The sequence below is a fragment of the Nomascus leucogenys genome, chromosome 19 (genome assembly GCF_006542625.1).
Source record: "Nomascus leucogenys isolate Asia chromosome 19, Asia_NLE_v1, whole genome shotgun sequence".
Classification (NCBI taxonomy): domain Eukaryota; kingdom Metazoa; phylum Chordata; class Mammalia; order Primates; family Hylobatidae; genus Nomascus; species Nomascus leucogenys.
Genome location: NC_044399.1, coordinates 76176626 through 76201512, shown reverse-complemented (window position 1 = coordinate 76201512; position 24887 = coordinate 76176626). Strand labels below are relative to the sequence as shown.

Below are 24887 nucleotides of genomic sequence, written 5' to 3'. Positions count from 1 at the left end.
AGGCTCAGGCCTGTAATCCCGGCACTTTGGGAGGCCAACACGGGTGAATCGATTCAACTTAGGAGTTCGAGACCAGCCTAGGAGACATGGCGAAACCCTGTCTCTACAAAAAAAAAATACAAAAATTGGCCAGGCCTGGTGGTGCACGTCTGTAATCCCAGACACGGGTCTGAGGTGGGAGCATCACTGGAGCATGTGAGGTCGAGGCTGCAGTGAGCCCAGACTGGGCCACTGTACTCCAGCCTGCGCGAGCGCGCGAGACTATGTCAAAAAAACACAAAACAACAACAACAACAAAAAAAACAGGCAGGCAGGCAGACAGAAAAGAAAGAAGAAAAGACAAGACAAGACACAGATAGGCACTGGAGCAAAGAAAAAGTTATTACAGGAGACTCAAACCACTGACAAGTTACTTCCAGCAGTAAGTAGTAGTTTTTTGTTTGTTTGTTTTAAGAGGGAGTCTCCCTCTGTCCCCCAGGCTGGAGTGCAGTGGCCCGATCTCGGCTCAATGCAAGCTCCGCCTCCCAGGTTCACGCCATTCTGCTGCCTCAGCCTCCCGAGTAGCTGGGACTACAGGCCCCCGCCACCACACCCGGCAATTTTTTTGTGTTTTTAGTAGAGATGGGGTTTCACCATGTTAGCCAGGATGTTCTCAATCTCCTGACCTCGTGATCCGCCCGCCTCGGCCTCCCAAAGTGCTGGGATTACAGGCTTGAGCCACTACGCCTGGCCTTTTTTTTTTTTTTGAGATGGAGTCTCACTCTGTTGCCCAGGCTGCAGTGTAGCGGCGCAATCTTGGCTCACTGCAAGCTCCGCCCGCAAGCTCCGCCTCCCGGGTTCTGGGACTACAGGCGCCCGCCACCAGGCCAGGCTAATTTTTTTTTTTTTGTATCTTTAGTAGAGACAGGGTTTCACCATGTTAGCCAGGATGATCTCAATCTCCTGACCCTGTGATCCGCCCGCCTCGGCCTCCCAAAGTGTTAGGATTACAGGCGTGAGCCACCACGCCTGGCCAGTAGTTTTCATTATTTACTTGATATGGTTGTACTGTTGACTTTACATTTAAATTCATCTTTTGCAGTAAGAAATGAAAAACAGGCCAGATGCGGTGGCTCATGCCTGTATTCCCAGCAATTTGGGAGGCCAAGGCCAGCGGATCACTTGAGGTCAGGAGTTCGAGACCAGCCTGGCCAACATGGCAAAACCCCATCTCTACTAATAATACAAAAATTATCCAGGTATGTTGGCATATGACTGTAATTCCAGCTACTTGGGAGGCTGGGGAAGGAGAATTGCTAGAACCTGGGAGGCTGAGGTTGCAGTGAGCTGACCTCATGCCACTGCACTCCAGCCCAGGTGACAGAGCAAGATTCCATCTCAAAAAAAAAAAGGGGGGTGGGGGGCAAAACAAAAGTGGAAAAACTGGCTGGTCATGGTGGTTCACATCTGTAATCCCAGCACTTTGGGAGGCCGAGGCAGATGGATCACCTGAGGTCGGGAGTTCGAGACTAGCCTGACCAACATAGAGAAACCCCATCTCTACTAAAAATACAAAATTAGCCAGGCATGGTGGCGCATGCCTGTAATCCCAGCTACTCTGGGGGCTGAGGCAGGAGAATTGCTTGATCCTGGGAGGACGAGGTTTCCGCAAGCTGAGATCGTGCGATTGCACTCCAGCCTGGGCAACAAGAGCAAAACTCCGTTTAAAAAAAAAAAATGGAAAAACTATTTCACATATTGTTTAATTTTTTTTTTTTTTGGAGACAGAGTCTTGGTCTGCTGCCCAGGCTGGAGTGCAGTGGCGCGATTTCAGCTCCTGGCAACCTCTACCTCCCGAGTTCAAGCCAATTCTCCTGCCTCAGCCCCTACCAGAAGCTGGGATTACAGGCGGCACCTGCCACCACGCCCGGCTAGTTTTTGTATTTTTAGTAGAGGTAGGGTTTCACCATGTTGGCCGAGCTGGTCTTGAACTACTGACCTCAGGTGATCCACCCGCCTCGGCCTCCCAACGTACTAGGATTACAGGCGTGAGCCACCGCACCCAGCCCTTGTTTAAATTTTTTAAAACACAAGTTTTTAGTTAAATTTTGTGCTGCACATTCGTAAGTTGCTAGTATTATAAAGTTAATAAACTTTTTCAGAAAACAGAAAGAGTATTCCCACAATCTCCGCACTTTGGGAGGCTGAGGTGGGAAGATTTCCTGAGCCCAAAAGTTCAACGCTGGCCTGGGCAATATGGCAAGACCCCATCTCTTCATACATTTAAAAAATTAGCCAAAGAGGGCCGGGCACAGTGGCTCACGCCTGTAATCCAAACACTTTGGGAGGCTGACGCGTGTGATCACGAGGTCAGGAGTTCAAGACCAACCTGGCCAACATGGTGAAACCCCATCTCTACTAAAAATACAAAACAATTAGCCATGCGTTAAGCAGGTGCCTGTAATCCCAGCCACTCGGGAAGATGAGGCAGAGAACTGCTTGAACCCAGGAGGCGAAGGCTGCAGTGAGCCAAGATCCAGCCACTGCTCTCCAGCATAGGATTGAAAGAGCGAGACCCTGTCTCAAAAAAAAAACAAAAAAATTAGCCAGGCATGGTGGGCACACCTGTAGTGCCAGCTACCCAGGACGCAGAGGTGGGAGGATCACTTGAGCCCAGGAGGTGAAGGCTGCAGTGAGGTGTGTTTGCTACTGCACACCAGCTTGGGCAAGAGTGAGATCACATCTCAAAACATTGAGAGTACACATGTAAAAAGATTTATGCTCGACCGGGCGCAGTGGCTCACGCCTGTAATCCCAGCACTTTGGGAGGCCGAGGCAGGCAGATCACGACGTCAAGAGATCGAGACCATCCTGGCTAACACGGTGAAACCCCACCTCTACTAAAAATACAAAAAATTAGCAGGGCATGGTGGCAGGTGCCTGTGGTCCCAGCTACTCGGGAGGCTGAGGCAGAATGGCGTGAACCGGGGAGAGAGTTTGGAGTGAGCCAAGATCGCGCCACTGCACTCCAGCCTGGGTGACAGAACGAGACTCTGTCTCAAAAAAGATTTATGCTCATTTACTAACAAACCCCACTTCTCATAACTAGTAAACAACTCAAATTACAGAAAATCACATTTTGGATATAAATAGTTTACTGCAGTGTTAATACAAAATAGATTATTAGATATGTCAAATACCCAATAAAGACATTCACAAGCAGTTCATAATGTAAGATAAATATTCACATAATATTCAGTCAGATATAAATATGTATCTAAATAACATAATGAAATGGTGAACAAAACACCTCCACAGAAAGTACCAGATACTAGAAATTTTCTTCTTTTTTTTTTTTTTTTTTGAGACGGAGTCTCGCTCTGTCGCCCAGGCTGGAGCGCAGTGGCGCAATCTCGGCTCACTGCAAGCTCCACCTCCCGGGTTCACGCCATTCTCCTGCCTCAGCCTCCTGAGTAGCTGGGACTACAGGCACCCGCCACCACGCCTGGCTAATTTTTTGTATTTTTAGTAGAGACGGGGTTTCACCTTGGTCTCGATCTCCTGACCTCGTGATCCGCCCTCCTCGGCCCCCCAAAGTGCTGGGATTACAGGCGTGAGCCACTGTGCCCGGCCAGATACTAGAAGTTTTCTTCTAAGCTTCCCAGCAAAATCCAAAATATGTACATACATCTAGATTGAAAAAATACTCTGAATAGATATTTTAGCTAGAAAATATCCAAGTTGCCCTTTTTTTTTTTTTTTTTTTTTTTTGAGACGGAGTCTCACTCTGTCGCCGAGGCTGGAGTGCAGTGGTGTGATCTCGGCTCACTGCAAGCTCCGCCTTCCGGGTTCACGCCATTCTCCTGCCTCAGCATCCTGAGTAGCTGGGACCACAGGCACCCGCTACCATGCCCGGCTAATTTTTTGTATTTTTAGTAAAGACGGGGTTTCACTGAGTTAGCCGTGATGGTCTCGATCTCCTGACCTTGTGATCCGCCTGCCTCGGCCTCCCAAAGTGCTGGGATTACAGGCGTGAGCCACTGCGCCCGGCCCCAAGTTGATGTTAATATAATTTAACCAGTGGTTGCATGTAATGACTGTCTTCCTAATAAAGGGTAAATATACACAAAGAATTCTTCTGTTCATAGAAAAACAATTTTTGTTTTTGAGACGGAGACAGTGTTTCTTTTTTTGTTTTGTTTTGTTTTGTTTTTTTGAGATGGAGTCTCGCACTATCACTCAGGCTGGAGTGCAATGGCATGATCTCGGCTTACCACAATCTCCGCCTCCCGGGTTCAAGCGATTCTCCTGCCTCAGCCTCCCAAGTAGCTGGGATTACAGGTGCGTGCCACCACACCCAGCTAATTTTTGTATTTTGAGTAGAGACAGGGTTTCACCAGGCTAGTCTTGAACTCCTGACCTTATGACCCACCCGCTTCAGCCTCCCAAAGTGCTGGGATTACAGGAGTGAGCCACTGAGCCCAGCCTAGAGTTTCTCTTGTTGCTCAGGCTGGAGTGCAATGGCGCAATCTGGGCTCACTGCAAACTTCACCCACCTCCCAGGTTCAAGAGATTCTCCTGCCTCCGCCTCCCAGGAGTAACTGGGATTACAGGCATGCGCCACCAAGCTCAGCTAACTTTTTTTGTATTTTTAGTAGAGACGGGTTTCTCCATGTTGGTCAGGCTGGTCCTGAACTCCTGACCTCAGATGATCCACCTGCCTTGGCCTCCCAAAGAAATTTTTTTTTAAATCAGTTTCAGGTTTGTCTTTTCTTTTTAGAGGAGTCTCCCTATGCTGCCCTGGCTGGCTTGCAGTGGCTATTCACAGGCATGACCGTAACACACTACAGCCTGCAACTCCTTGGCTGAAGCTCACCCTCTATTGCACTCCAACCAGGGTGACAGGGCAAGACTGTCTCAAAAAAAAAAAAATGTAAAGATAAAATGAATAAAGAAATGTTGGCAGCATTCTGAAACCAGAAAACGTAAAAGAAGAAATCTGCAGCAGTAAGATAAAGGCATTAAGACCATGTTAATGATGTACAGTTATTAATTGTTGAGAAGATGAAAATCTGCCAGCAACTGGTCTAGAGGAAAACACCAAGGTCCCCTGTGATCAGTCCCCCAGGCCTCCCAACTACATGCCTGAAAAGTCATCTACTGAAAAGGTACACAAAGAAAAAGTACAACACCATACCGCAATTTACTAAGTTCCCAGAGCTTCTTATCCAGGCATTTATAAAGCTCTAGTCCCATCTATCAGTGGTCCCCAACCTTTGTGGCACCAGGGACCAGTTTCGTGGAAGACAAGTTTTCCACAGACCAGTACGGGTGCATGACCTGGGCACTGGGGACCCCTGCCATGTATCAAAGAGTTAAAAACAATGTAGATTTTTCAGAGGGTGGGGGAAGGAGGGAAGAAAGGAAAAGGGAGGATGGAGATGACCTGCTCCTAAATTTAATGACTCCTATTCCAATGCTAGTTCCATTATCTGTTACCTGGAAAATACACTCAACCTATATTCCATTCTGTCTTCTTCATACATTAAAGATAACACTATTCAGAGAGAAGCTAAGCCAAAAGACTGCTATAATCCCAGCACTTTAGGAGGCCAAGGCAGGACGACTGCTTAAGCCCAGCTGAGAGACCAGCCTGGGCAACACAGAGAGACCCAGTCTCCACAAAAAAGGGGGAAAAAAAGAAAAGAAAGCCTCAAGCAGTTTGGACTGACGTTTACACACAAGAAATACCGAAGTGGAAGGAGTACCAGCTTTGGAGGGCACCAGCCTAGAAGAAATACCAAAGTCGAAGGAGTACCAGCTTTGCAGGGCACCAGCCTTGGCAAAATACCAGTGACGTTTCAAATGTGTTGTCACTTTTCCTCAAGTACTTGATCCTTATCTGTAAAATGGGTAGTACTTTGCATGGCTGTTTGGATGACAAGTGAGAGAAATAGCCAATAAACAGTAGATGAGGCCGGGCGCGGTGGCTCATGCTTGTAATCCCAGCACTTTGGGAAGCCGAGGCGGGCGGATCACGAGGTCAGGAGATCGAGACCACGGTGAAACCCCGTCTCTACTAAAAATACAAAAAATTAGCCGGGCGCGGTGGCAGGCGCCTGTAGTCCCAGCTACTCAGAGAGGCTGAGGCAGGAGAATGGCGTGAACCTGGGAGGCAGAGCTTGCAGTGAGCCGAGATCGTGCCACTGCACTCCAGCCTGGGTGACAGAGCGAGACTCTGTCTCAAAAAAAAAAAAAAAAAAAAAAAAAACAGTAGATGGTATTATTATTACAGGGTTTTATCATCACAATGAAACACTTTAAAGAGGTTTTTCAATTTGTTAGTACCATTTTACACTAGTAGTCAGTGAAGAAAACACTGAGCTTTCTACAGTCTTTAATATGGGACACCCAGCACCTGATACAGTACCCTGCATATACCAGACACCGTTGGTGCTAACTAATTCAAACTAACTCTTAATTACACATAGGAACAGAATAACTCCAAAAGCAATTATATATTCACTAGAATTATAAAGTCCTTGAAAAGATTTTGTCTATTTTGTTCACTGATGAATCCCAAGTGTCTGAAATGTCTAGAACAGTGCCTGGTACATAGTTGGCATTCAATAAGTATTTGTCAAATAAGTTTGGGAACTTGTTTTTTAATATTTTAATACTTTGATTAAGGCTTTGCAAAAGACAATAATCTTGACACTCAAGGACAACTTTTACTCTTCATATACCAGCCTAAACAGAGGCACCTCTCCTCACTCTAAAAGTAACTACATGAGCCAGGCACGGTGGCTCACGCCTGTAATCCCAGCTCTTTGGGAGGCCAAGGCGGGTGGATCACCTGAGGCCAGGAGTTTGAGATCAGCCTGGCCAACATGGTGAAACCTCCATCTCTACTGAAGAAAAAACAAAAATTAGCCAGGCATGGTGGCAGGTGCCTGTAATCCTAGCTACTCAGGAGGCTGAGGCAGGAGAATCGCTTGAACCAAGGAGGCAGAGGCTGCAGTGAGTAAAGATCGCGCCACTATACTCCAGTCTGGGCAAGAGTGAGACTCCGTCTCAAAAGAAAAAAAAAAAAAGAGGAAAACATGAATTGTGTAACCTTCTATGGAACTTTAAGACTTCCTTCCAAATCAGCTTCTGCTAGGTTAAAAAGAAAAACAAGACAATCTTTTACCAAGATTCTACAATTTTGACTGCAAAAAGTACTTTTCCCTTCGGTCTCAATTATTTAGGGCAGGGTTGTGCTCACTTTGGCAGCATGTATACTAAAGTTAGAATAACACAAAGATTAAAAAACAAAAATAAAAATATTGGGGGTGGGGAAGTAATCCCCTACTCCATCAGAATGGGAGATTTCTCCTCTCGATTTACGAGGATACTCCCTTGTAAACACGTTTCGCTGCAGTAGAACCAAAGAGGTGAAGCTCCAGTGAAAGCTGAGGTGGAAATTAAGACGCTGGAGAGATCAATCACCTAAAACACTAAGTACAGGAAAAAGAGGTAGATCAAAGTCTAAATCTTTTTACAATTTTTGTGGAATCAGAAAAGACACTGAAACAAAAAATACTTTAAAATTCTGTTCTGGAATACTCAGGAAGAAAATGACCACAAATAACCCTTGGGTCCGATTCGGTTTAGTAGAAGGATTAACTTTCCATTCAAATTTTTAAGAAGTTTGACTTGTTTTCTCAAATGGTTGAGAGAGTTAAGGATTCTTTTTTGGGGGGGGGGGGGTTAGGGGGCAGTAGGTAGGGACGGAGTCTTACTCTGTTTCCCAGGCTGGAGTGCAGTGCGACAATCTCGGCTTTCTGCAGCCTCTACCTCCCGGGTTCAAGCGATTCTCCTGCCTCAGCCTCCGGAGTAGCTGAGATTACAAGTGCACGCTACCACGCCCGTCTAATTTTTTGTATTTTTAGTAGAGACGGGGGTCTCACCATGTTGACCAGCCTGGTCTTGAACTCCTGACCTCAGGTGATCCGCCCACCTTGGCCTCCCAAAGTGCTGGGATTACAGGGGTGAGCCACTGCACCTGGCCTTTTTTTTTTTTTTTTTTTTTTTTTTTTTTTTTTTTTGACGGAGTCTCACTCTGTCACTCAGGCTGGAGTGCAGGGGCACTATCTCGGCTCACTGCAACCTCTGCTGGGTTCAAGTGATTCTCCTGCCTTAGCCTCCTGAGTAGCTGGGATTACAGGCACGTGCCACCACCACGCCCAGCTAACTTTTGTATTTTTTTTTTTTTTAAGAAGGAGTCTCACTCTGACGCCCAGGCTGGAGTGCAGTGGTGTGATCTCGGCTCACTGCAAGCTCCGCCTCCCGGGTTCATGCCATTCTCCTGCCTCAGCCTCCCAAGTAGCTGGGACTACAGGCGCCTGCCACTGCGCCCGGCTAATTTTTCTTTTGTATTTTTAGTAGAGATGGGGTTTCACCACGGTCTCGATCTCCTGACCTCGTGATCCGCCTGCCTCGGCCTCCTAAAGTGCTGGGATTACAAGCGTGCGCCACCGTGCCCGGCTTTTTTTTTTTTAGTAGAGACGAGGTTTCACCCTGTTGGTCAGGCTTGTCTCGAACTCCTGACCTCATGATCTGCCCTCCTTGGCCTCCCAAAGTGCTAGGATTGGCCAGACGCGGTGGCTCACGCCTGTAATCCCAGCACTTTGGGAGGCCGAGTTGGGCGGATCATGAGGTCAGGAGATCGAGATCATCTTGGCCAACATGGTGAAACCCCATCTCTACTAAAAATACAAAAAATCAGCCGGGCGTGGTGGCGGGTGCCTGTAGTCCCAGCTACTCAGGAGGCTGAGACAGGAGAATGGCGTGAACCCAGGAGGCGGAGCTTGCAGTGAGCCAAGATGGCGCCACTGCATTCCAGCCTGGGCAACAGAGCAAGACTCCATCTCAAAAAAAAAAAAAAAAGTGCTAGGATTACAGGCGTGAGAAAACCACGCGCAGCCTCTTTTTTTTTTTTTAATAGAAACGGGGTCTTGCAATGTTGCCCAGGCTGGTCTCAAACTCCTGGCCTTGCCAGGCATGGTGGCTCATGCCTGTAATCCCAGCACTTTGGGAGGCTGAGGCAGGAGGATCACTTGAGGTCAGGAGTTCGAGACCAGCCTGGCCAACATGGTGAAACCCTGTCTCTACTAAAAATACTTAAAAATTAGCCAGACATGGTGGTAGGCACCTGTAATCCCAGCTACTAGGGAGGCTGAGGCAGGAGAATTGCTTGAATCCGGGAAGGCAGAGGTTGCAGTGAGCTGAGATCGTGTCATTGCACTCCAGCCTGGTTGACAAGAGCGAGACTCCAAAAAAAAAACAACTCCTGGCCTCAAATGACCCTCCCACCTTGGCCTCCAAAAGCAATGAGATTACAGGTATGTCAATTCTTTGATGAGCTAAGAAACCCCCATCAAAATTTCAACACTTTAATAATATATTTTAATGTTTCTTTAGTAGTATATTCGCATTAAGTATTTCATACTCATGAATGTGTTTCGAAAAATCTACAAAAACTGTCATAACTGTCATGCAACAGTGACAATATTTTCTGGTCAAATAATGTTCTTGAAAATGTCACGGTAATCCTATCATAAATCTTAACTATTTTACAAGTAAACCTATTACAATCAAATACAAGTCATTAATCCCACTAAATCTTTCTTCTTTCCTTTTTGAGACAGGATCTCACTATGTCACCAGGTGGGAGTGCAATGGTCTTATCATGGCTCACTGTAGCCTCGACCTCCTCGGCTCAAGCAATCTTACCACCTTAGCCTCCCAAGTAGCTGAAATTACAGACACACGCCACTAGGCCAAGCTAATTTTGTTTCTTTTTGTAGACACGTGGTCTCGCTATGTTGCCCAGGCTGGTCTCAAACTTTTGGGCTGAAGGGATCTTCCCGCCTCTGCCTTCCAAAGTATTGGAATTACAGAGATTATTAGCCACTGCACGTGGCCCCTACTAACACTTAAACATAACTAAATTTCAACATAAAGGTGTTCACAACAACCACTCCAAGGTCCTACAAAGTCCTCAACTGACTAACCCAGGGATTAGTAGTATTTAGTAGCTTTCTATTAATCAAAACCCATTCATTGTCCAAGGCTTATATTATGCCTTTAGGATCACATTTCACAAAATTGGTCATAGCTAACACTGTTTTTCTTAAGTAATCTGAGATGGCTAAAATGTAAATATGTGACAATGATTTACATTTTCTTTTTTTTTTTTTTTTTTTTTTGAGATGGAGTCTCGCTCTGTTGCCCAGGCTGGAGTGCAGTGGTGCGATCCTGGCTCACTGCAAGCTCTGCCTCCTGGGTTCACGCCGTTCTCCTGCCTCAGCCTCCCCAGTAGCTGGGACTACAGGCGCCCGCCACCACACCTGGCTAATTTTTTATATTTTTAGTAGAGACAGAGTTTCACCATGTTAGCCAGGATGGTGTCGATCTTCAGTCCTCGTAATCCACCCGCCTCAGCCTCCCAAAGTGCCGGGATTACAGGCGTGAGCCACTGTACCTGGCCAATTATTTACATTTTCTTTCTTTTTTTTTTTTTTTTTTTGAGAGAGAGTTTTGCTCTTGTCTCCCAGGCTGGAGTGCAATGGTACAATCTCGGCTACTGCAACCTCCACCTCCCAGGTTCGAGCAAACCTCCTGCCTCAGCCTCCCGAGTAGCTGGGATTACAAGCGCCTGCCACCATTTCTGACTAATTTTGTATTTTTAGTATAGATGGGATTTCTCCAATGTTGGTCAGGCCAGTCTTGAACTCCCAACCTCAGGTGATCCGCCCAACTCGGCCTCCCAAAGTGCTGGGATTACAGGCGTGAGCCACTGCGCCCAGCCTACATTTTCATATTATAGCAGCTTTCATCCCAAATTCAGACAAAAGATGTTACGTTTGCTAAGGAGAAGTCTCTTATTAATCTAAAATTAATATCAAAACAACTATATACCAGCTCAACATGACAAAATTATTATTTGGGAATAATCTGGACGACCTTTACTTTGGATATGCAAATTTACAGATGTAAGATTAAGGATTTTGAGAATATTTCTTTGTGCAGATCTTACATAAGGACTAAGCCCAGAAGAGTACACTTGCTAAGAATAACTCAAAAAAGTAGGTTATCATCTAATACGATCCTAGCACAGCAGTAACAAAAACAATTATCTGACCTTTCACATTAGATAAGAATGTTTCACAGTAAATAGTACTGACAAGTATTACACTTTACAGTTTATGAAAGCCCAAAATTTCATAACCACCCTGTAAATTAGTAGGCAAGAGAAACATCACTAATCCCCAATTCGAAAGATAAGGAACCCAGTGATTCCTGTGCATTCTGTGATGGCAGATTTACCACATCTGCCAAATGATGACATACTGTCATAACTCTTACAGTAATGCGTCTCCTTCAAACTTTAGGTATGAATGAAGAGTTAAACACTTTTCATATTGCTTTAGCTCGATAAAATCCTGATCTGATCACAAATCAAGCCCACCAACAATAGATCCGTCCAGCTACTATGGTAGATTGTTGGAAAGGCAATAAATTCAAGATTAAAATTTCAAAAGAGATAAGCCAGGATCATGGTCATATGGTCTGAACTACAGAGTTTGGCATTCTGAACAGAACAGTTTTAACAAGGTATGGGTGAGCCTTTAAATTTTTATGTGGGTATTTGGTATAAAAGAGACTTGTAAAAATAAAAAAATAAAATGTGGGGAAAGCTCTGAGCTTAGGACACTGCTATCAACACCTAGGTCTATTATATTTTTAAACACAGAACTGGCTCAAGGTAGCCATAAGAAAACCAACACACTAGGTGTTGACACCATCAGAGGATTTGGAATGCCAGCAAGCTCTATTTTCAGCAACTACCACATCCTTAACTAGCACGTTCCCATCCGTGGGGGAGGGAGCTAGGAGGAGGAAATTTTCACTTTTCCTTTGACTTATATTCTGCCAAAGGCTAACTTCATTTGAAAAAAAAAAAAAATTCAACCTCCTAGAGACTTAGATCTAAGATATCTCTGTGATAAAAGGCTGTACAAAGTTTAGGAAACTTATTTATGAGTCTTTTTTTTTTTTTTTTGAGACGGAGTCTCGCTCTGTCACCCAGGCTGGAGTGCAGTGGCACGATCTCCGCTCACTGCAAGCTCCGCCTCCTGGGTTCACGCCATTCTCCTGCCTCAGCCTCTCCAAGTAGCTGGGACTACAGGCGCCCGCCACCACGCCCGGCTAATTTTTTGTATTTTTAGTAGAGACGGGGTTTCACCGTGGTCTCGATCTCCTGACCTCGTGATCCACCCACCTCGGCCTCCCAAAGTGCTGGGATTACAAGCGTGAGCCACCGCGCCCGGCTATTTGAGTCTAAATGAGAAAATCTAGTAACAAATGGCCATAAGTAGGGTGACCACAAGGCAAGTTTGTTGCCCAGGACAATCTCAGTTTATGCCTGCTGTTGTAGCTTATGAATTAGTCTGTCTTTTCAAGATGTACTCATGTGGATGTTAAATTACGGTGACTTTCATTATTATTTGCTACAATTTAATAAATTTAAATGAACATCTGAAATTGTTCTTAGGGCCATGACTAGCATTAACATTTAGTTAGAGCACAAACCACGAAGTTCTGTTGGCAACCCAATTCGTCTATTTGGATATATCAATACCTAAATATATCACACTGGCCGGGCGCAGTGCTTCATGCCTGTAATCCCTGCACTTTGGGAAGGCCACAGTGGGAGCATCGCTTGAACCCAGGAGTTACCTGGACAACACAGTGGGATCCCGTCTCTACAAAAAAAAATTGTTTTAATTAGCTGGTCATGGTCGTACGAGCTACTTGGTGGAAAGATCACATCAGCTCAGGAGTTCAAGATCAGCCTGGGCAATCCGCTGGGACCAGGCCTCTACCAAAAAAATTTTTTTGCCAGCCATGGTGGCTCACGCCTGTAATCCCAAAACTTTGGGAGACTGAGGCAGGTAAATCTTGAGCTCGAGTTCAAGACCTGGGCAACGTGGTAAAATCCTGTCTCTACAAAAATTAGCCAGAGGTGGTGGTATACCTCTGTAGTCCCAGCCACTTGGCATGCTCAGGTGCCCAGGAGGTCGAAGCTGCAGTGAGCCATAACTGTGACACTGCATCTCAGCCTGAGGAATACAGTGAGATGTTGTCTCGGGGAAAAAAGAAAAAGAAAAAAAAGTTATTTTAAATTATCCAGGTATTGTGGTGCACAGCTGTGGGACCAGCTACGTGGGAGGCTGAGATGGGATGATCGTTTGGGCCTGGGAGGTTGAGGCTGCAGTGAATGGTTACTGCACCAATGCAATCCAAGCCTGGCCAACAAAGCAAGACCTTGTCTCAAAAAAGTATATGTATCTCTCTCAAACTGTTAACTGACCATTTCAAAAATAGTGAAAATAGCCATTTTTCTTGCTGCTCTTTGCTACTCCTTAATGGATTCCATTAGACAGCTATCTAGCCAACTACGTGGAACAACACTGGTGAATCATATGCCAACCTTTGTCCCTCCTAGAAGTTGTATGACTATATCTGGCGGGGTGCAGTGGCTCACGCCTGTAATCCCAGCACTTTGGGAGGCTGAGGCAGGCGGACCACCTGAGGTCAGGAGTTGAAGACCAGCCTGGCCAACATGATGAAACTCTGTCTCTACCAAAAATACAAAAATTAGCCAAGCATGAGGGCCCAAGTCTGTAGTCTCAGCTAGTTGGGAGGCTGAGGCAGGAGAATCACTTGAGCCCAGGAGGCGGAGGCTGCAGTGAGCCAAGATCCGCGCCACTGCACTCCAGCCGGGATGACAAGAGCGAAAATCTATCTCAAAAAAAAAAAAAAAAAAAAAAAAAAAGTTGTATGACTACATCACTAACCTAACAACTTAATAGCATTCAGTAAGACAAAGGTGGCCGGGGGTGGTGGCTCACGCCTATAATCACAGCACTTTGGGAGGCCAAGTCTGACAGATTGCTTAAGTCCAGAAATTCCGAGACCAGCCTGGGCAACATGGTGAAACCTCATCTCTACCAAAAAAAAAAAAAAAGGCCAGGAACAGTGGCTCACACCCGTAATCTGTAATCCTAGCACTTTGGACGGCCGAGGTGGGAGGACTGCCTGAGCTCAGGAGTTCCGAGACCAGCCTGGGCAACATGGTGAAACCCCATCTCTACTGAAACACAAAAGAAATTAGCTGGGCGTGATGGATCGCACCACTGTACTCCAGCACTCCAGCCTGGGTGACAGAGCAAGACTCCATCTCTCCAAAAAATAAATAAATAAATTTTAAAAACAAACAAAAAAACCCAGCTACTTGAGAGGCTGAGGTGGGGAATCACCTGAGACTGGAAGGTAGAGGCTGCAGTGAGCCAAGATCGCACCACTGCACTACAGCCTGGGTGACCGAGTGAGACCCTGTCTCAAAAAAAAAAAAAAGATAAGTGAGAGGGGAAAATATTTTAAAGCTACTTTACAGAAATGCAAAGCATCAGCCATATCCCAGTACAAACATTATGATAAACTATGAGGCTTTTCTTTTCTTGAGACAAGATCTCCCTCTGTGGCCCAGGCTGGAGTGCAATGGCACGATGTGGGCTCACTGCAACCTCCACCTCCCAGGGTCGAGCGATTCTCCCGCCTCAGCCTCCTCAGTAGCTGGGACTAAAGGCACGAGCCACCACAGGCCAGCTAATTTTTGTATTTTTAGTAGAGACTGGTTTTCACCATATTGGTCAGGCTGGTCTCAAACTCCTGACCTCAGGTGATCCGCCCACCTCGGCCTCCCACAGTGCTGGGGTTACAGGTGTTTGAGCCACGGAACCCGGCTAGGGCTTTTCTTTTTTTGGTTGTTTTTTCTTTTGCTTAAAGAGGTGACATCTGTCTACAATAAACCATGTTTTTTAAGAACCTGTATGCGAACAAACATTCTGAGAGTACTTAAACTTCACCTCATTTTAATTTCGCTGTGCCTTGAGATGAGATTTTGTCTCTGAAAAAAACCATCAGGTTTCTCTAGGAAAGTGAAAAGATTTTGTCTACAATTCACCATGGATGTCAGTCATCACAAACATCAAGATGTGAAGTAACTGCTATTAGAATTGTTAAAGAACAAGCATACCCTACTCACCCCCTACTCCTCTGAAAGGCACCACCTTACTTAAACAGAGATCTTTTTTGACTGGCTAAGGAGAGTAAGTGTACAGATCTAAAAAGGTCAGCAGACACTAAGTTCTGGCTTTACCACTTAATAACTGATTAGCCATATGATCACAGAAAAATCTCTCTCTCAAATTCACTTTCTTGAACCAGAAAATGGGAGTAACACTCTACCTGCTCATCTTGTTACATAAATTAAAAACTTTTGTCAACGTGGTCTGTGAACTGAGGTACTGCATAAATGTCATATATGTATATGTAAAGTTTAGGCCAGGGGCAGTGGCTCACACCTGTAATCCCAGCACTTTGGGAGACCAAGGCAGGAGTCCAGGAATTCAAGACCAGCCTGGGTAACATAGAGACCTCATCTCTACAAAAAAAACCCACAAAAATTAGGCCAGTGCAACAGTCCCAGCTACTCCGGAAGCTGAGGCAGGAGGGTCACTTGAACCCAGGAGGCTGAGCCTGCAGTGAGCTATAACAGCGACACTACACTTCAGCCTGGGTCACAAAGCAATACCCAGTCTCAAAAAAAAAATTGTTTTTAATTTAGCCTTCCCATAAATATATACACCTAATATGTACCCATTAAAAAATTAAAAATCTAGGCCAGGCATGGTGGCTCACACCTGTAACGCTAGCCCTTTGGGAGGCTGAGGCGGGAGGATCACCTGAAATCAGGAGTCAGAGACCAGCCTGGCAAACATGGTGAAAGCCCATCTCTACTAAAAATACATCGCCAGGTGCGATGGCGGGCGTCTGTAGTGCCAGCTACTCGGGAAGCGGAGGCAGGAGAATCGCGTGAACCCGGGGGCAGAGGCTGCAGTGAGCCGAGATCCTACCACTCCACTCCAGCCTAGCTGACAGAGCAAGACTCTGCCTCAAAAAAAAAAATAAAAATAAAAATGTAGCCCTTACTCCATGCTTGTCATTACTGTTTGTGTACACAGTGTTCTTGAAATATAAAGAAAAAATATGCCTGCAGTATCAGTTACCCTTACAGTCATCCATGAAAAAAAAAAATGGGGGGCCGGGGGGGGGGGGGGGGGGGGGGGGGTGCAGTCATCCAGAAAAAAAAAAAAAAAAAAAAAAAAAAAAAAAAAAAAAAAAAAAAAAATGGGGCGGGTGTGGTGGCTCACGCCTCTAATTCCAGCACTTTGGGAGGCCGAGGTGGGCGCATCACCTGAGGTCAGGAGTTCAAGACCAGCCTGGCAAACATGGTAAAACCCCGTCTCCACTAAAAATACAAAAATTGGCTGGACGCGGTGGTTCACACCTGTAATCCCAGCACTTTGGGAGGCTGAGGTGAGCAGATCACCTGAGATCAGGAGATCAAGACCAGCCTGGCCAACATGGCGAAACTCCGTCTCTACTAAAAATACAAAAAATTAGCCGGGTGTAGGCTGGGCGCGGTGGCTCACGCTTGTAATCCCAGCACTTTGGGAGGCCGAGGCGGGCGGATCACGAGGTCAGGAGATCAAGACCACGGTGAAACCCCGTCTCTATTAAAAATACAAAAAATTAGCCGGGCGTGGTGGCGGGCGCCTGTGGTCCCAGCTACTCGGAGAGGCTGAGGCAGGAGAGTGGCGTGAACCCGGGAGGCGGAGCTTGCAGTGAGCCGAGATCACGCCACTGCACTCTAGCCTGGGTGACAGAGCGAGACTCCGTCTCAAAAAAAAAAAAAAAAAAAAAATTAGCCGGGTGTGGTGGCACGCGCCTGTAGTCCCAGCTACTTGGGAGGCTGAGCCAGGAGAATCGCTTGAACCTGGGAGGCGGAGGTTGCAGTGAGCCAAGACCACGCCATTGCACTCCAGCCTGGGTGACAGAGCCCAGTCGGAGAAGGGATTTTTAACACATTACTCAGTTCTGTCTGTGCATTTAAAAAGGAGAAAAATAAACTTTACTCCAGGAAGTTAGTCCATTAACTGAAATGGCAATGGAAAATTACTGGCCTACAATCAAAGAATTGCTAGTTAATCTAAATGCTTCTAAACTTATTAACAAAGTTAATTTACTACTACTACCTTTTTCCTAACAAGACCGTAGTAAAAAGTTCATTCCACACATGCTCCCTTCCCTATTCTTCACCAACTAACAGAATAAACTAGCTAGAGGTGAGGATCTGGTGTTTTAAAAGGACAGCTCTCAGCAGGCTCAGTGGCTCATGCCTGTAACCCCAGCACTTTGGGAGGCCAAGGCGGACGGATCACCTGAGGTCAGGAGTTCGAGATCAGCCTGGCCAACATGGCGAAACCCCATCTCTACTAAAAAATACAAAATTAGCTGGGCATAGTGGCGGGCGCCTGTAATCCCAGCTACTCTTGGAGGCTGAGGCAGGAGAATCGCTTGAACCCAGGAGGTGGAGGTTGCAGTGAGCCGAGATCGTGCTATTGCACTACAGCCTGGGTGACAAGAGCAAGACTCTGTCTCAAAAAAAAAAAAAAAGACAGCTCTCGGCCAGGTGCAGTGGTTCAGGCCTGTAACGTCAGCACTTTGGGAGACTGAGATGGGCGGATCACCTGAGGTCGGGAGTTCGAGACCAGCCTGACCAACATGGAGAAACTGTGTCTCTACTAAAAAAGAAATACAAAATTAGCCTGGCATGGTGGCACATGCCTGTAGTCCCAGCTACTCGGGAGGGTGAGGCAGGAGAATCGCCTGAATCCGGGAGGCGGAGGTTGCAGTGGGCCGAGACTGTGCCACTTCACTCCAGCCTGGGAGACAGAGCGAGACTCCATCTCAAATAAAAAAAAAAAGACAGCTCTCAAGTAGATGACTCAACAGATGCATTCCTAGTGAATCCAACATGACCATCAAAACTTCATCCTACCTTCCACAGAGCCAATCTTGACAGGGAAGAGACTAGGAAAGGACAAAACCAACAACTGCCCCACAAGTCCAAATGTAGTTTATGTTACCCCTCTGCTCCCCAAAACGGGTAAACTATTCATTTTTCCCCTCTATATTCCCCGTTTTTTATTGTTGTTGTTACCCAGGATGAAGTGCAATGGCGCGATCTCGGCTCACTGCAACCTCGGCCTCCCGGGTTCGAGTGATTCTCCTGCCTCCGCCTCCCAAGTAGCTCGGATTACAGGCACCCACCACCCCCAACTAATTTTGTATTTTTAGTAGAAATGGGGCTTCTCCATGTTGGTCAGGCTGGTCTCGAACTTCTGACCTCAGGTGATCCACCCACCTCGGCCTCCCAAAGTACTGGGATTACAGGCATGAGCCACTGCGCCCGGCCTCACTTTTTTTTTTTTTCGGAGACAAGAGTCTCGCTCTGTTGCCCAGGCTGTAGTGTAATGCCACGATCTTGGTTCACTACAATCTTCACCTCCCGGGTTCAAGTGATTCTTCCACCTCAACCTCCTCAGTAGCTATGCCCAGATAATTTTATTTTTGTAGAGACGGGGTTTCACCATGTTGGCCAGGCTGGTCTTGAACTCCTGACCTCAGGTGATCCACCGGCCTCAACCTCCCAAGGTGCTGGGATTACAGAAGTGAGCCACCCCGCCCGGCCTTTCTTCCCCACTTTCTTGTACTAATTCACACAAAGAACAGTAAGAGCTGTTTGAGAAATGCTAAGAAATAATGGACTTGCTTAATACGGTTTCGAAGGAGGTAAAAACCATTCTTAGACTACTGGCTTGTTAAAGTGATGAGATGCTAGATTTAATCTTCAACTCCTAGCCCCAAACTTAAATATTTCCTGTGACCCAAAACTGTCGTTTTCCTGAACACAGCTTAGCTCTTCCTCCCGTATCATTAAATAATCCATATAAATTGATTCCAACGCCCCAGGATAGAATTAAATGAGGATACAAAGAAGTTTAGGCACTAACTCAACACAGCAAGCAAAATAAAATAAGCCTACTGCAGTAACAGAGAGATAAAAGGGCAGCTGGAAAGCCAGCATTTGGGTACAAGTACCCAACAAAGAAATCCTGCCAATACACTGCCTTACCTTCTTCCACCCCCCACACCTGCTAAATTCTGTTTGGTGACCAGAACTCCGGGAAAACTCTGTCACCAGAAACAAAAAAAATATTGCACTCAATAAAGGAATGGACACAGGTAGAGGACACAGGTAGAAATTCCCGGTTTCTGTCTCCTCCTCCTCCTCTCCTTTCCACTGAGTCCACCTTATGCCCCAATCACAGGAATAGCTCCTCACCCTGTAGATCCTATTTCCTCACCCCTTCAGATCCTGAAGGGGACACCTAACATTAACAACTGTAATGATGTGACTGTATCAAAGTCCTATGTTCAATAACCAATAACGGCTCTGGTCAGAAATCCTCACCACTCACATCAAAAATATAATTATCACTAACCTGTACTTTATTTGGAAACTACAATCGTAAGTTTTCAAATTGGTTTTTTAAAGGAGCTTTCAAGAAGAAAAAGACCTTCCCTCACATCCTTTCTAGTTATCACAGCAAGTTTACTTAAAGGCCCAATACCCACAACATAGAAAGCATTCAAGTATAATTTGTTTCCTCCCAAGAACACTAACAGATTAAGAGGGGGAACATCTGGAGATGAGGGGGCGGAGGAGGAGACTTCCAATACAAGCACATTCATATCTGTTCGATTTTTAAACACTGAAATCAAGACAAAGCTGACCTTGAGCTGTACTTCCCCATCTTATCCCCCTCCCTCTTCCAGCAGGAACCTTGTTCAATACAAACAGCAATTTAACAATTTACAAGACGAAATTTAGTTCACTATATTTCCTAAATTTGAGTTCTGGAGGCCTTGTCTTAGTTTCAAATCCCTGAATCCTTATTTCTGATGATAACGGGGACTAGCCCTGAGGTTATTCACATGACTAAATCTACATTTCGAGGAAAGCAAGGGCCCTACATAACATTTTGAAATATAGGTAGCTTAATTAGGAAAAAAAATCTAAGGATCAAAGATACTTGATTCCAACCATGTCTCACCCCCACCCTACCACGCAGAAGCATTAAAACCACAGGACCCACATACATGACTTTTCGTTTAACACTACAGTATCGCACAATTATAAATGTGAGGGTATTTCAAAAGGTGGTCCAAAAGGTGGATTGGGAGGGAGGATTAAGAATGAACTTCCTGATAATGACCAGACAAACACAATGGATATTTCGATAAAGTTCTGAAAAAGGACTGGGGAACCCACTGGGGCAAAAGAACAACGAACAAAGAGGAACTACTAAAATTTCTACACAAACCCATTTATTTAAAATGGAAAAAAGGAAAGTAACAGGATCTTCAACCTTCATAACTCAAAAACCCCAGCCTCAGCCGAGCGCCTGGAATAGGTTAAGATCCCCCACGAAGTACAGACCAGCATTCCGAGCCTGCAGAGTCAACCAAAACACAGTTACTGAACACTATTGGAAATAACTTTATTTCAACAGGTCTTTCCATTTGTCATGATAGTGCGCACAAACTGTAAAGTCATCGTTTTTACAAACGGGTGGACGGAGGCTCGGGCTCTACAAAGGCTCGAACTCTCAGAGTCGTGGCCTCCTGGTCTCCTGGTTCTATCCATCAGAACCCACGGGTGACGGAGCCAGAGAAAGGTTACAGGAACTTCGAGGTCTCCTGTTTTAAGTCTGAGGAAACGGAGGGAGTGAGGATTTTCTGGGCCTCCCCAGAAGGCGGCGAGGAGGAAAAGCCCCAAAACCCCTCACTACGAGGTGCCGGCCTACGGGAAAGAAACCCGATCGCAGCATCGGAGCCTGCCACCGCCCAAGACGAACGGCAGTGATTCCCACTCACCCCTCTCCCCCCACCATCATCCAGGACTGTCCCCCACCTCAGGCCTGAGGAAGCCCATCGCTCTCAAGGGTTCTCCTTTGTGAGACTCCACGGCCGCCGCCCCACACGGGGCCTCAGGGGAAAAGCCACCGCCCCCACCCGCCATATTTCCCTGAAAGGCGCCCGCGCTACAGCTCCCGGTCTTCGCTCTCTCCCATGTGGCGGGTGCTGCTTCCCCCATCACCCCACCCAGTTGTTCTCCACATCCCAAGGCCGTCACAGAAGCTCCCATGAGGGTTGCTCGTTCGGAGACAGCACCCGCCATCTCCTCCCCCTCCCCCGCCCCGGGACTCGCCCTCCCCCCAGCCGCCATTTTACAACCAACTCCTCCACCCTGTCGCCCCGGCCTCCCGGCCCGCGAGTTGTTTGCAGCTAAGGACGGCGAAGGGGTCACATTCCAGGGCACAGAGCCTCCCATCGCCCCGGGAGCTCCCAGGCCATTTCCTGCTTTCCGAACCCAAGCCCCCGGGCCAGGCTCGCTGACGATGCCGCCATTTTGTCTCCTGTTCCCGGCCTCTGTGGGCGGCGGCAGAGGGTCCGAGAATTCCAGCCCCCCGTTGCCCCCCCAACTCACCGTCGTATCGCTCAGCCTGCTCGGCCAGCTTCGCCTGGTACACCAGATCCTCTCGATCATCCATAGCGGCAGCGGCTCCGGCAGGGTCTGCGCGACGGATGGAAGCGGATAGTGTCACCGACTCTCTCAGCCTCTCGCTCCGCGTCCGGGCAGCAAAAATGGCGGCGCTTCAATCCGGGACTTCCGCCTGCGCACGCGGACAACTGCTCAGCTCTATGGCAACCGCTCCCTGGCAACTGGCGCGGGGGGCGGGTCCTGGAACTCGGCGCCCGAAGAGGCTGTAACCAGCGCACGAGGCGCCCCTCCTCCGTCGGCTCAGCGGGCGCCGGAGCCCAGAGGCGGGAACTGCGACTGCCGAGAGGGAGCGGCCCCCAGGGAACGAGAAGGGCTGAGGCGGGGCCGGCCGGGACTGCTCCCGAAAAAAGCCAGGAGAGACCTGGGCCAGACCGGGGCCCGAGGCTCGACCTGCGGAAAAGAACGACGGAGGCTGTAACGGTTTCTGTCATGGCAGGTCTTCTTTCCTGAAATCTGCGGCTGTCACTACCGCGCCCTGGTTTTCTTTTCTTTTTTCTTTTTTCTTTTTTTTTTCTTTTGAGACGGAGTTTCCCTCTTGTTCCCCAGGCTGGAGTGCAGTGGTGCGATGTCGGCTCACCACAACGTCCGCCTCCCGGGTTCAAGTGATTCTCCTGCCTCAGCCTCTCGAGTAGCTGGGATTTCAGGCCCCCGCCACCACCCCCAGCTTTTGTATTTTTAATAGAGACGGGGTTTTGCCATGTTGGACAGGCTGGTCTCGAACTCCCGACCTCAGATGATCCGCCCGCCTCGGCCTCCCAAAGCTCTGGGATTACAGGGGTGAGCCACCGCGCCCAGCCTGCGTCCTAGTTTTCTCTGCCAAGCCTGGTCATGGGCCTTTTTCAGACACTTTTACACTTAGGGTAACGAACTGGGCCCTGGCCAGGCGCGGTGGCTCACTCCTGTCATCCCAGCACTTTGGGAGGCCAAGGTGGGAGGATCACAAGGTCAGGAGTTCGAGGCCAGCCTGGCCAATATAGTGAAATCCCGTCTCTACTAAAAATACAAAAAATTAGCTTGGCATGGTGGTGCATGCCTGTCATCCCAGCTATTCAGGAGGCTGAGGCAGGAGAATCTCTTGAACCCGGGAAGCGGAGGTTACAGTGAGCCGAGATCCCCCCATTGCACTCCAGCCCGGGCAACAGTGCGAGACTGTGTCTCAAAAGAAAAAAAAAAAATTATATATATATATATATATATATATATATATATATATATATACACATACAAAAATTAGCTGGGCGCGGTGGTGCATGCCTGTAATCCCAGCTACTCTGGAGGCTGAGGCAGGAGAATCGCTTGAACCTGGGAGTGGGAGGGTGCAGTGAACCGAGATCACACCATTGCACTCCAGCCGGGGCAACAAGAGCACGACTCTGTCTCAAAAAAAAAAAAACAACGAACTGGGCCCTGTTATAGTTGTCAGGGACAGGGGAGCTCCAGTTTTCACGCCTCAACTTTCCCCTCACACTGATCTTTTTCTTCTCCTCCTGTTTAACCTTTTTCCCTCCCTAGACCCACTATGAATAGGAGCAGGGAATTCGTTAGATGAGGATGGGGTGGAGTACATGGTACAGAAGAGTTGGACCAAGATCAAATTAAGATTGTGGAAGCAGGAATAACTCAGTGAACATTGCTTCAGTTTCTGGCGCTTGGGAGGCCCATGCGGAAGGATGACTTGAGCCCAGGAGTTCGAGACCAGCCTGGGCAACATAGCGAGACTCCATGTCTACAAAAACCTTTTTTTTTTTTTTTTTTTTTATTTGAGTCGGCATCTCGCTCTGTCATATGCTTTTTTTTTTTTTTTTTTTTTTTTTTTTTGTTGTCGCCAGGCTGGAGTGCAGTGGCGCAATCTCGGCTCACTGCAAGCTCCGCCTCCCGGGTTCACGCCATTCTCCTGCCTCAGCCTCTCCGAGTAGCTGGGACCACAGGCGCCCGCCACCACGCCCGGCTAATTTTTTGTATTTTTAGTAGAGATGGGGTTTCACCGTGGTCTCGATCTCCTGACCTCGTGATCCGCCCGCCTCGGCCTCCCAAAGTGCTGGGATTACAAGCGTGAGGCACCGCGCCCCAGCCTTTTTGTATTTTTAATAGAGACGGGTTTCACCGTGTTAGCCAGGATGGCCTCAATCTCCTTACCTCGTGATCTGCCCACCTCAGCCTCCCAAAGTGCTAGGATTACAAGCGTGAGCCACCACGCCTGGCCATATCTTAGCAGTTTCAGAGGCTGAAGCAGGAGGAGCTCCTGAGTCCAGGAGGTTGAGTCTGTGGTGAATTGTGATTGCACCAGTGCACTCCAGCCTGGGTAACAGAGCGAGACCCTGTCTCAAAAAATAAAGTGGGGAGAGGGAGGGATCTTGCCATGTTGCGCAGACTGGCCTTAAACTGAGCTCAAGCAATCCCACCTTGGCCTCCCAAGTAGTTGGGAGACTACAGGCTTGCACCAACGCACCCAACTTTGCATCCTATTTTGTGGCCAAGGGAGCTGTATGATTTTGCATGGAGGATGATGTCATCATAGTTATATTTCAGAAATACTAACAAATATTCCATAGCAATGATTAAAGAGGAGGATAACCAAAGGTAATAGATGGGAGCAATGAAAATAGAAAGGATAAATAGGAATAGCACTACAGAGGGAAGCCACAAGTAGTTGATCAGATTGCAGCTCTTTTTTTTATTTTTTTATTATTTTTTTGAGACGGAGTCTCGCTCTGTCGCCCAGGCTGGAGTGCAATGTCACAATCTCAGCTCACCACAACTTCTGTCTCCTGGGTTCGAGCGATTCTTCTGTCTCAGCCGCCTGAGTAGCTGAGATCACAGGTGTGCCCCACCTCGCCCAGCTAATTTTTGTATTTTTAGTAGAGACAGGGTTTCACCGTATTAGCCAGGCTGGTCTTGAACTTCTGACCTCAGGTGATCCTCCACGTCAGCCTCCCAAAGTCCTGGGATTAACCAGCGTGAGCCACCGCGCCAGGCACAGATTGGAGATTTTATAATAAAAATTGACTTTCCATCTTTCCACCCTGAGAATATTAACAGAAAATGGGAATGCTACGAACACTTGCTGACGGAATGCAGAGAAAGACAAAGTTCCTTTTAGCACATGTTGGTTCAGAGGATCAGGGATCCTCAGGTACCCAAGGATCACCCAGGTACAAATGACCACGAAGGAGTTGTAAAAGGGGACATGCATTCCAAATAGAAGGGAAGCTGTTGGCCAGGCACGGTGGCTCACGCCTGTAATCCCAGCACTTTGGGAGGC

General features: G+C 47.3%; 1 protein-coding gene across 2 annotated transcripts in view; it reads right to left on the bottom strand.

The window, feature by feature from the left end:
• YWHAE (tyrosine 3-monooxygenase/tryptophan 5-monooxygenase activation protein epsilon) overlaps positions 1–21877 on the bottom strand; it is a 58852-nt gene extending 36975 nt beyond the window's left edge. Inside the window, exon 1 of one of the 2 annotated variants that reach the window (XM_003280326.4) lies at positions 21551–21877. In XM_003280326.4, the coding sequence (XP_003280374.1) occupies positions 21551–21614 (64 nt within the window). In that variant the 5' untranslated portion in view covers positions 21615–21877. The remainder of the gene's footprint in view (positions 1–21550) is intronic. The other variant, XM_030799972.1, reaches the window with a different exon arrangement.
• Between the last annotated feature and the right edge of the window lie 3010 nt (positions 21878–24887).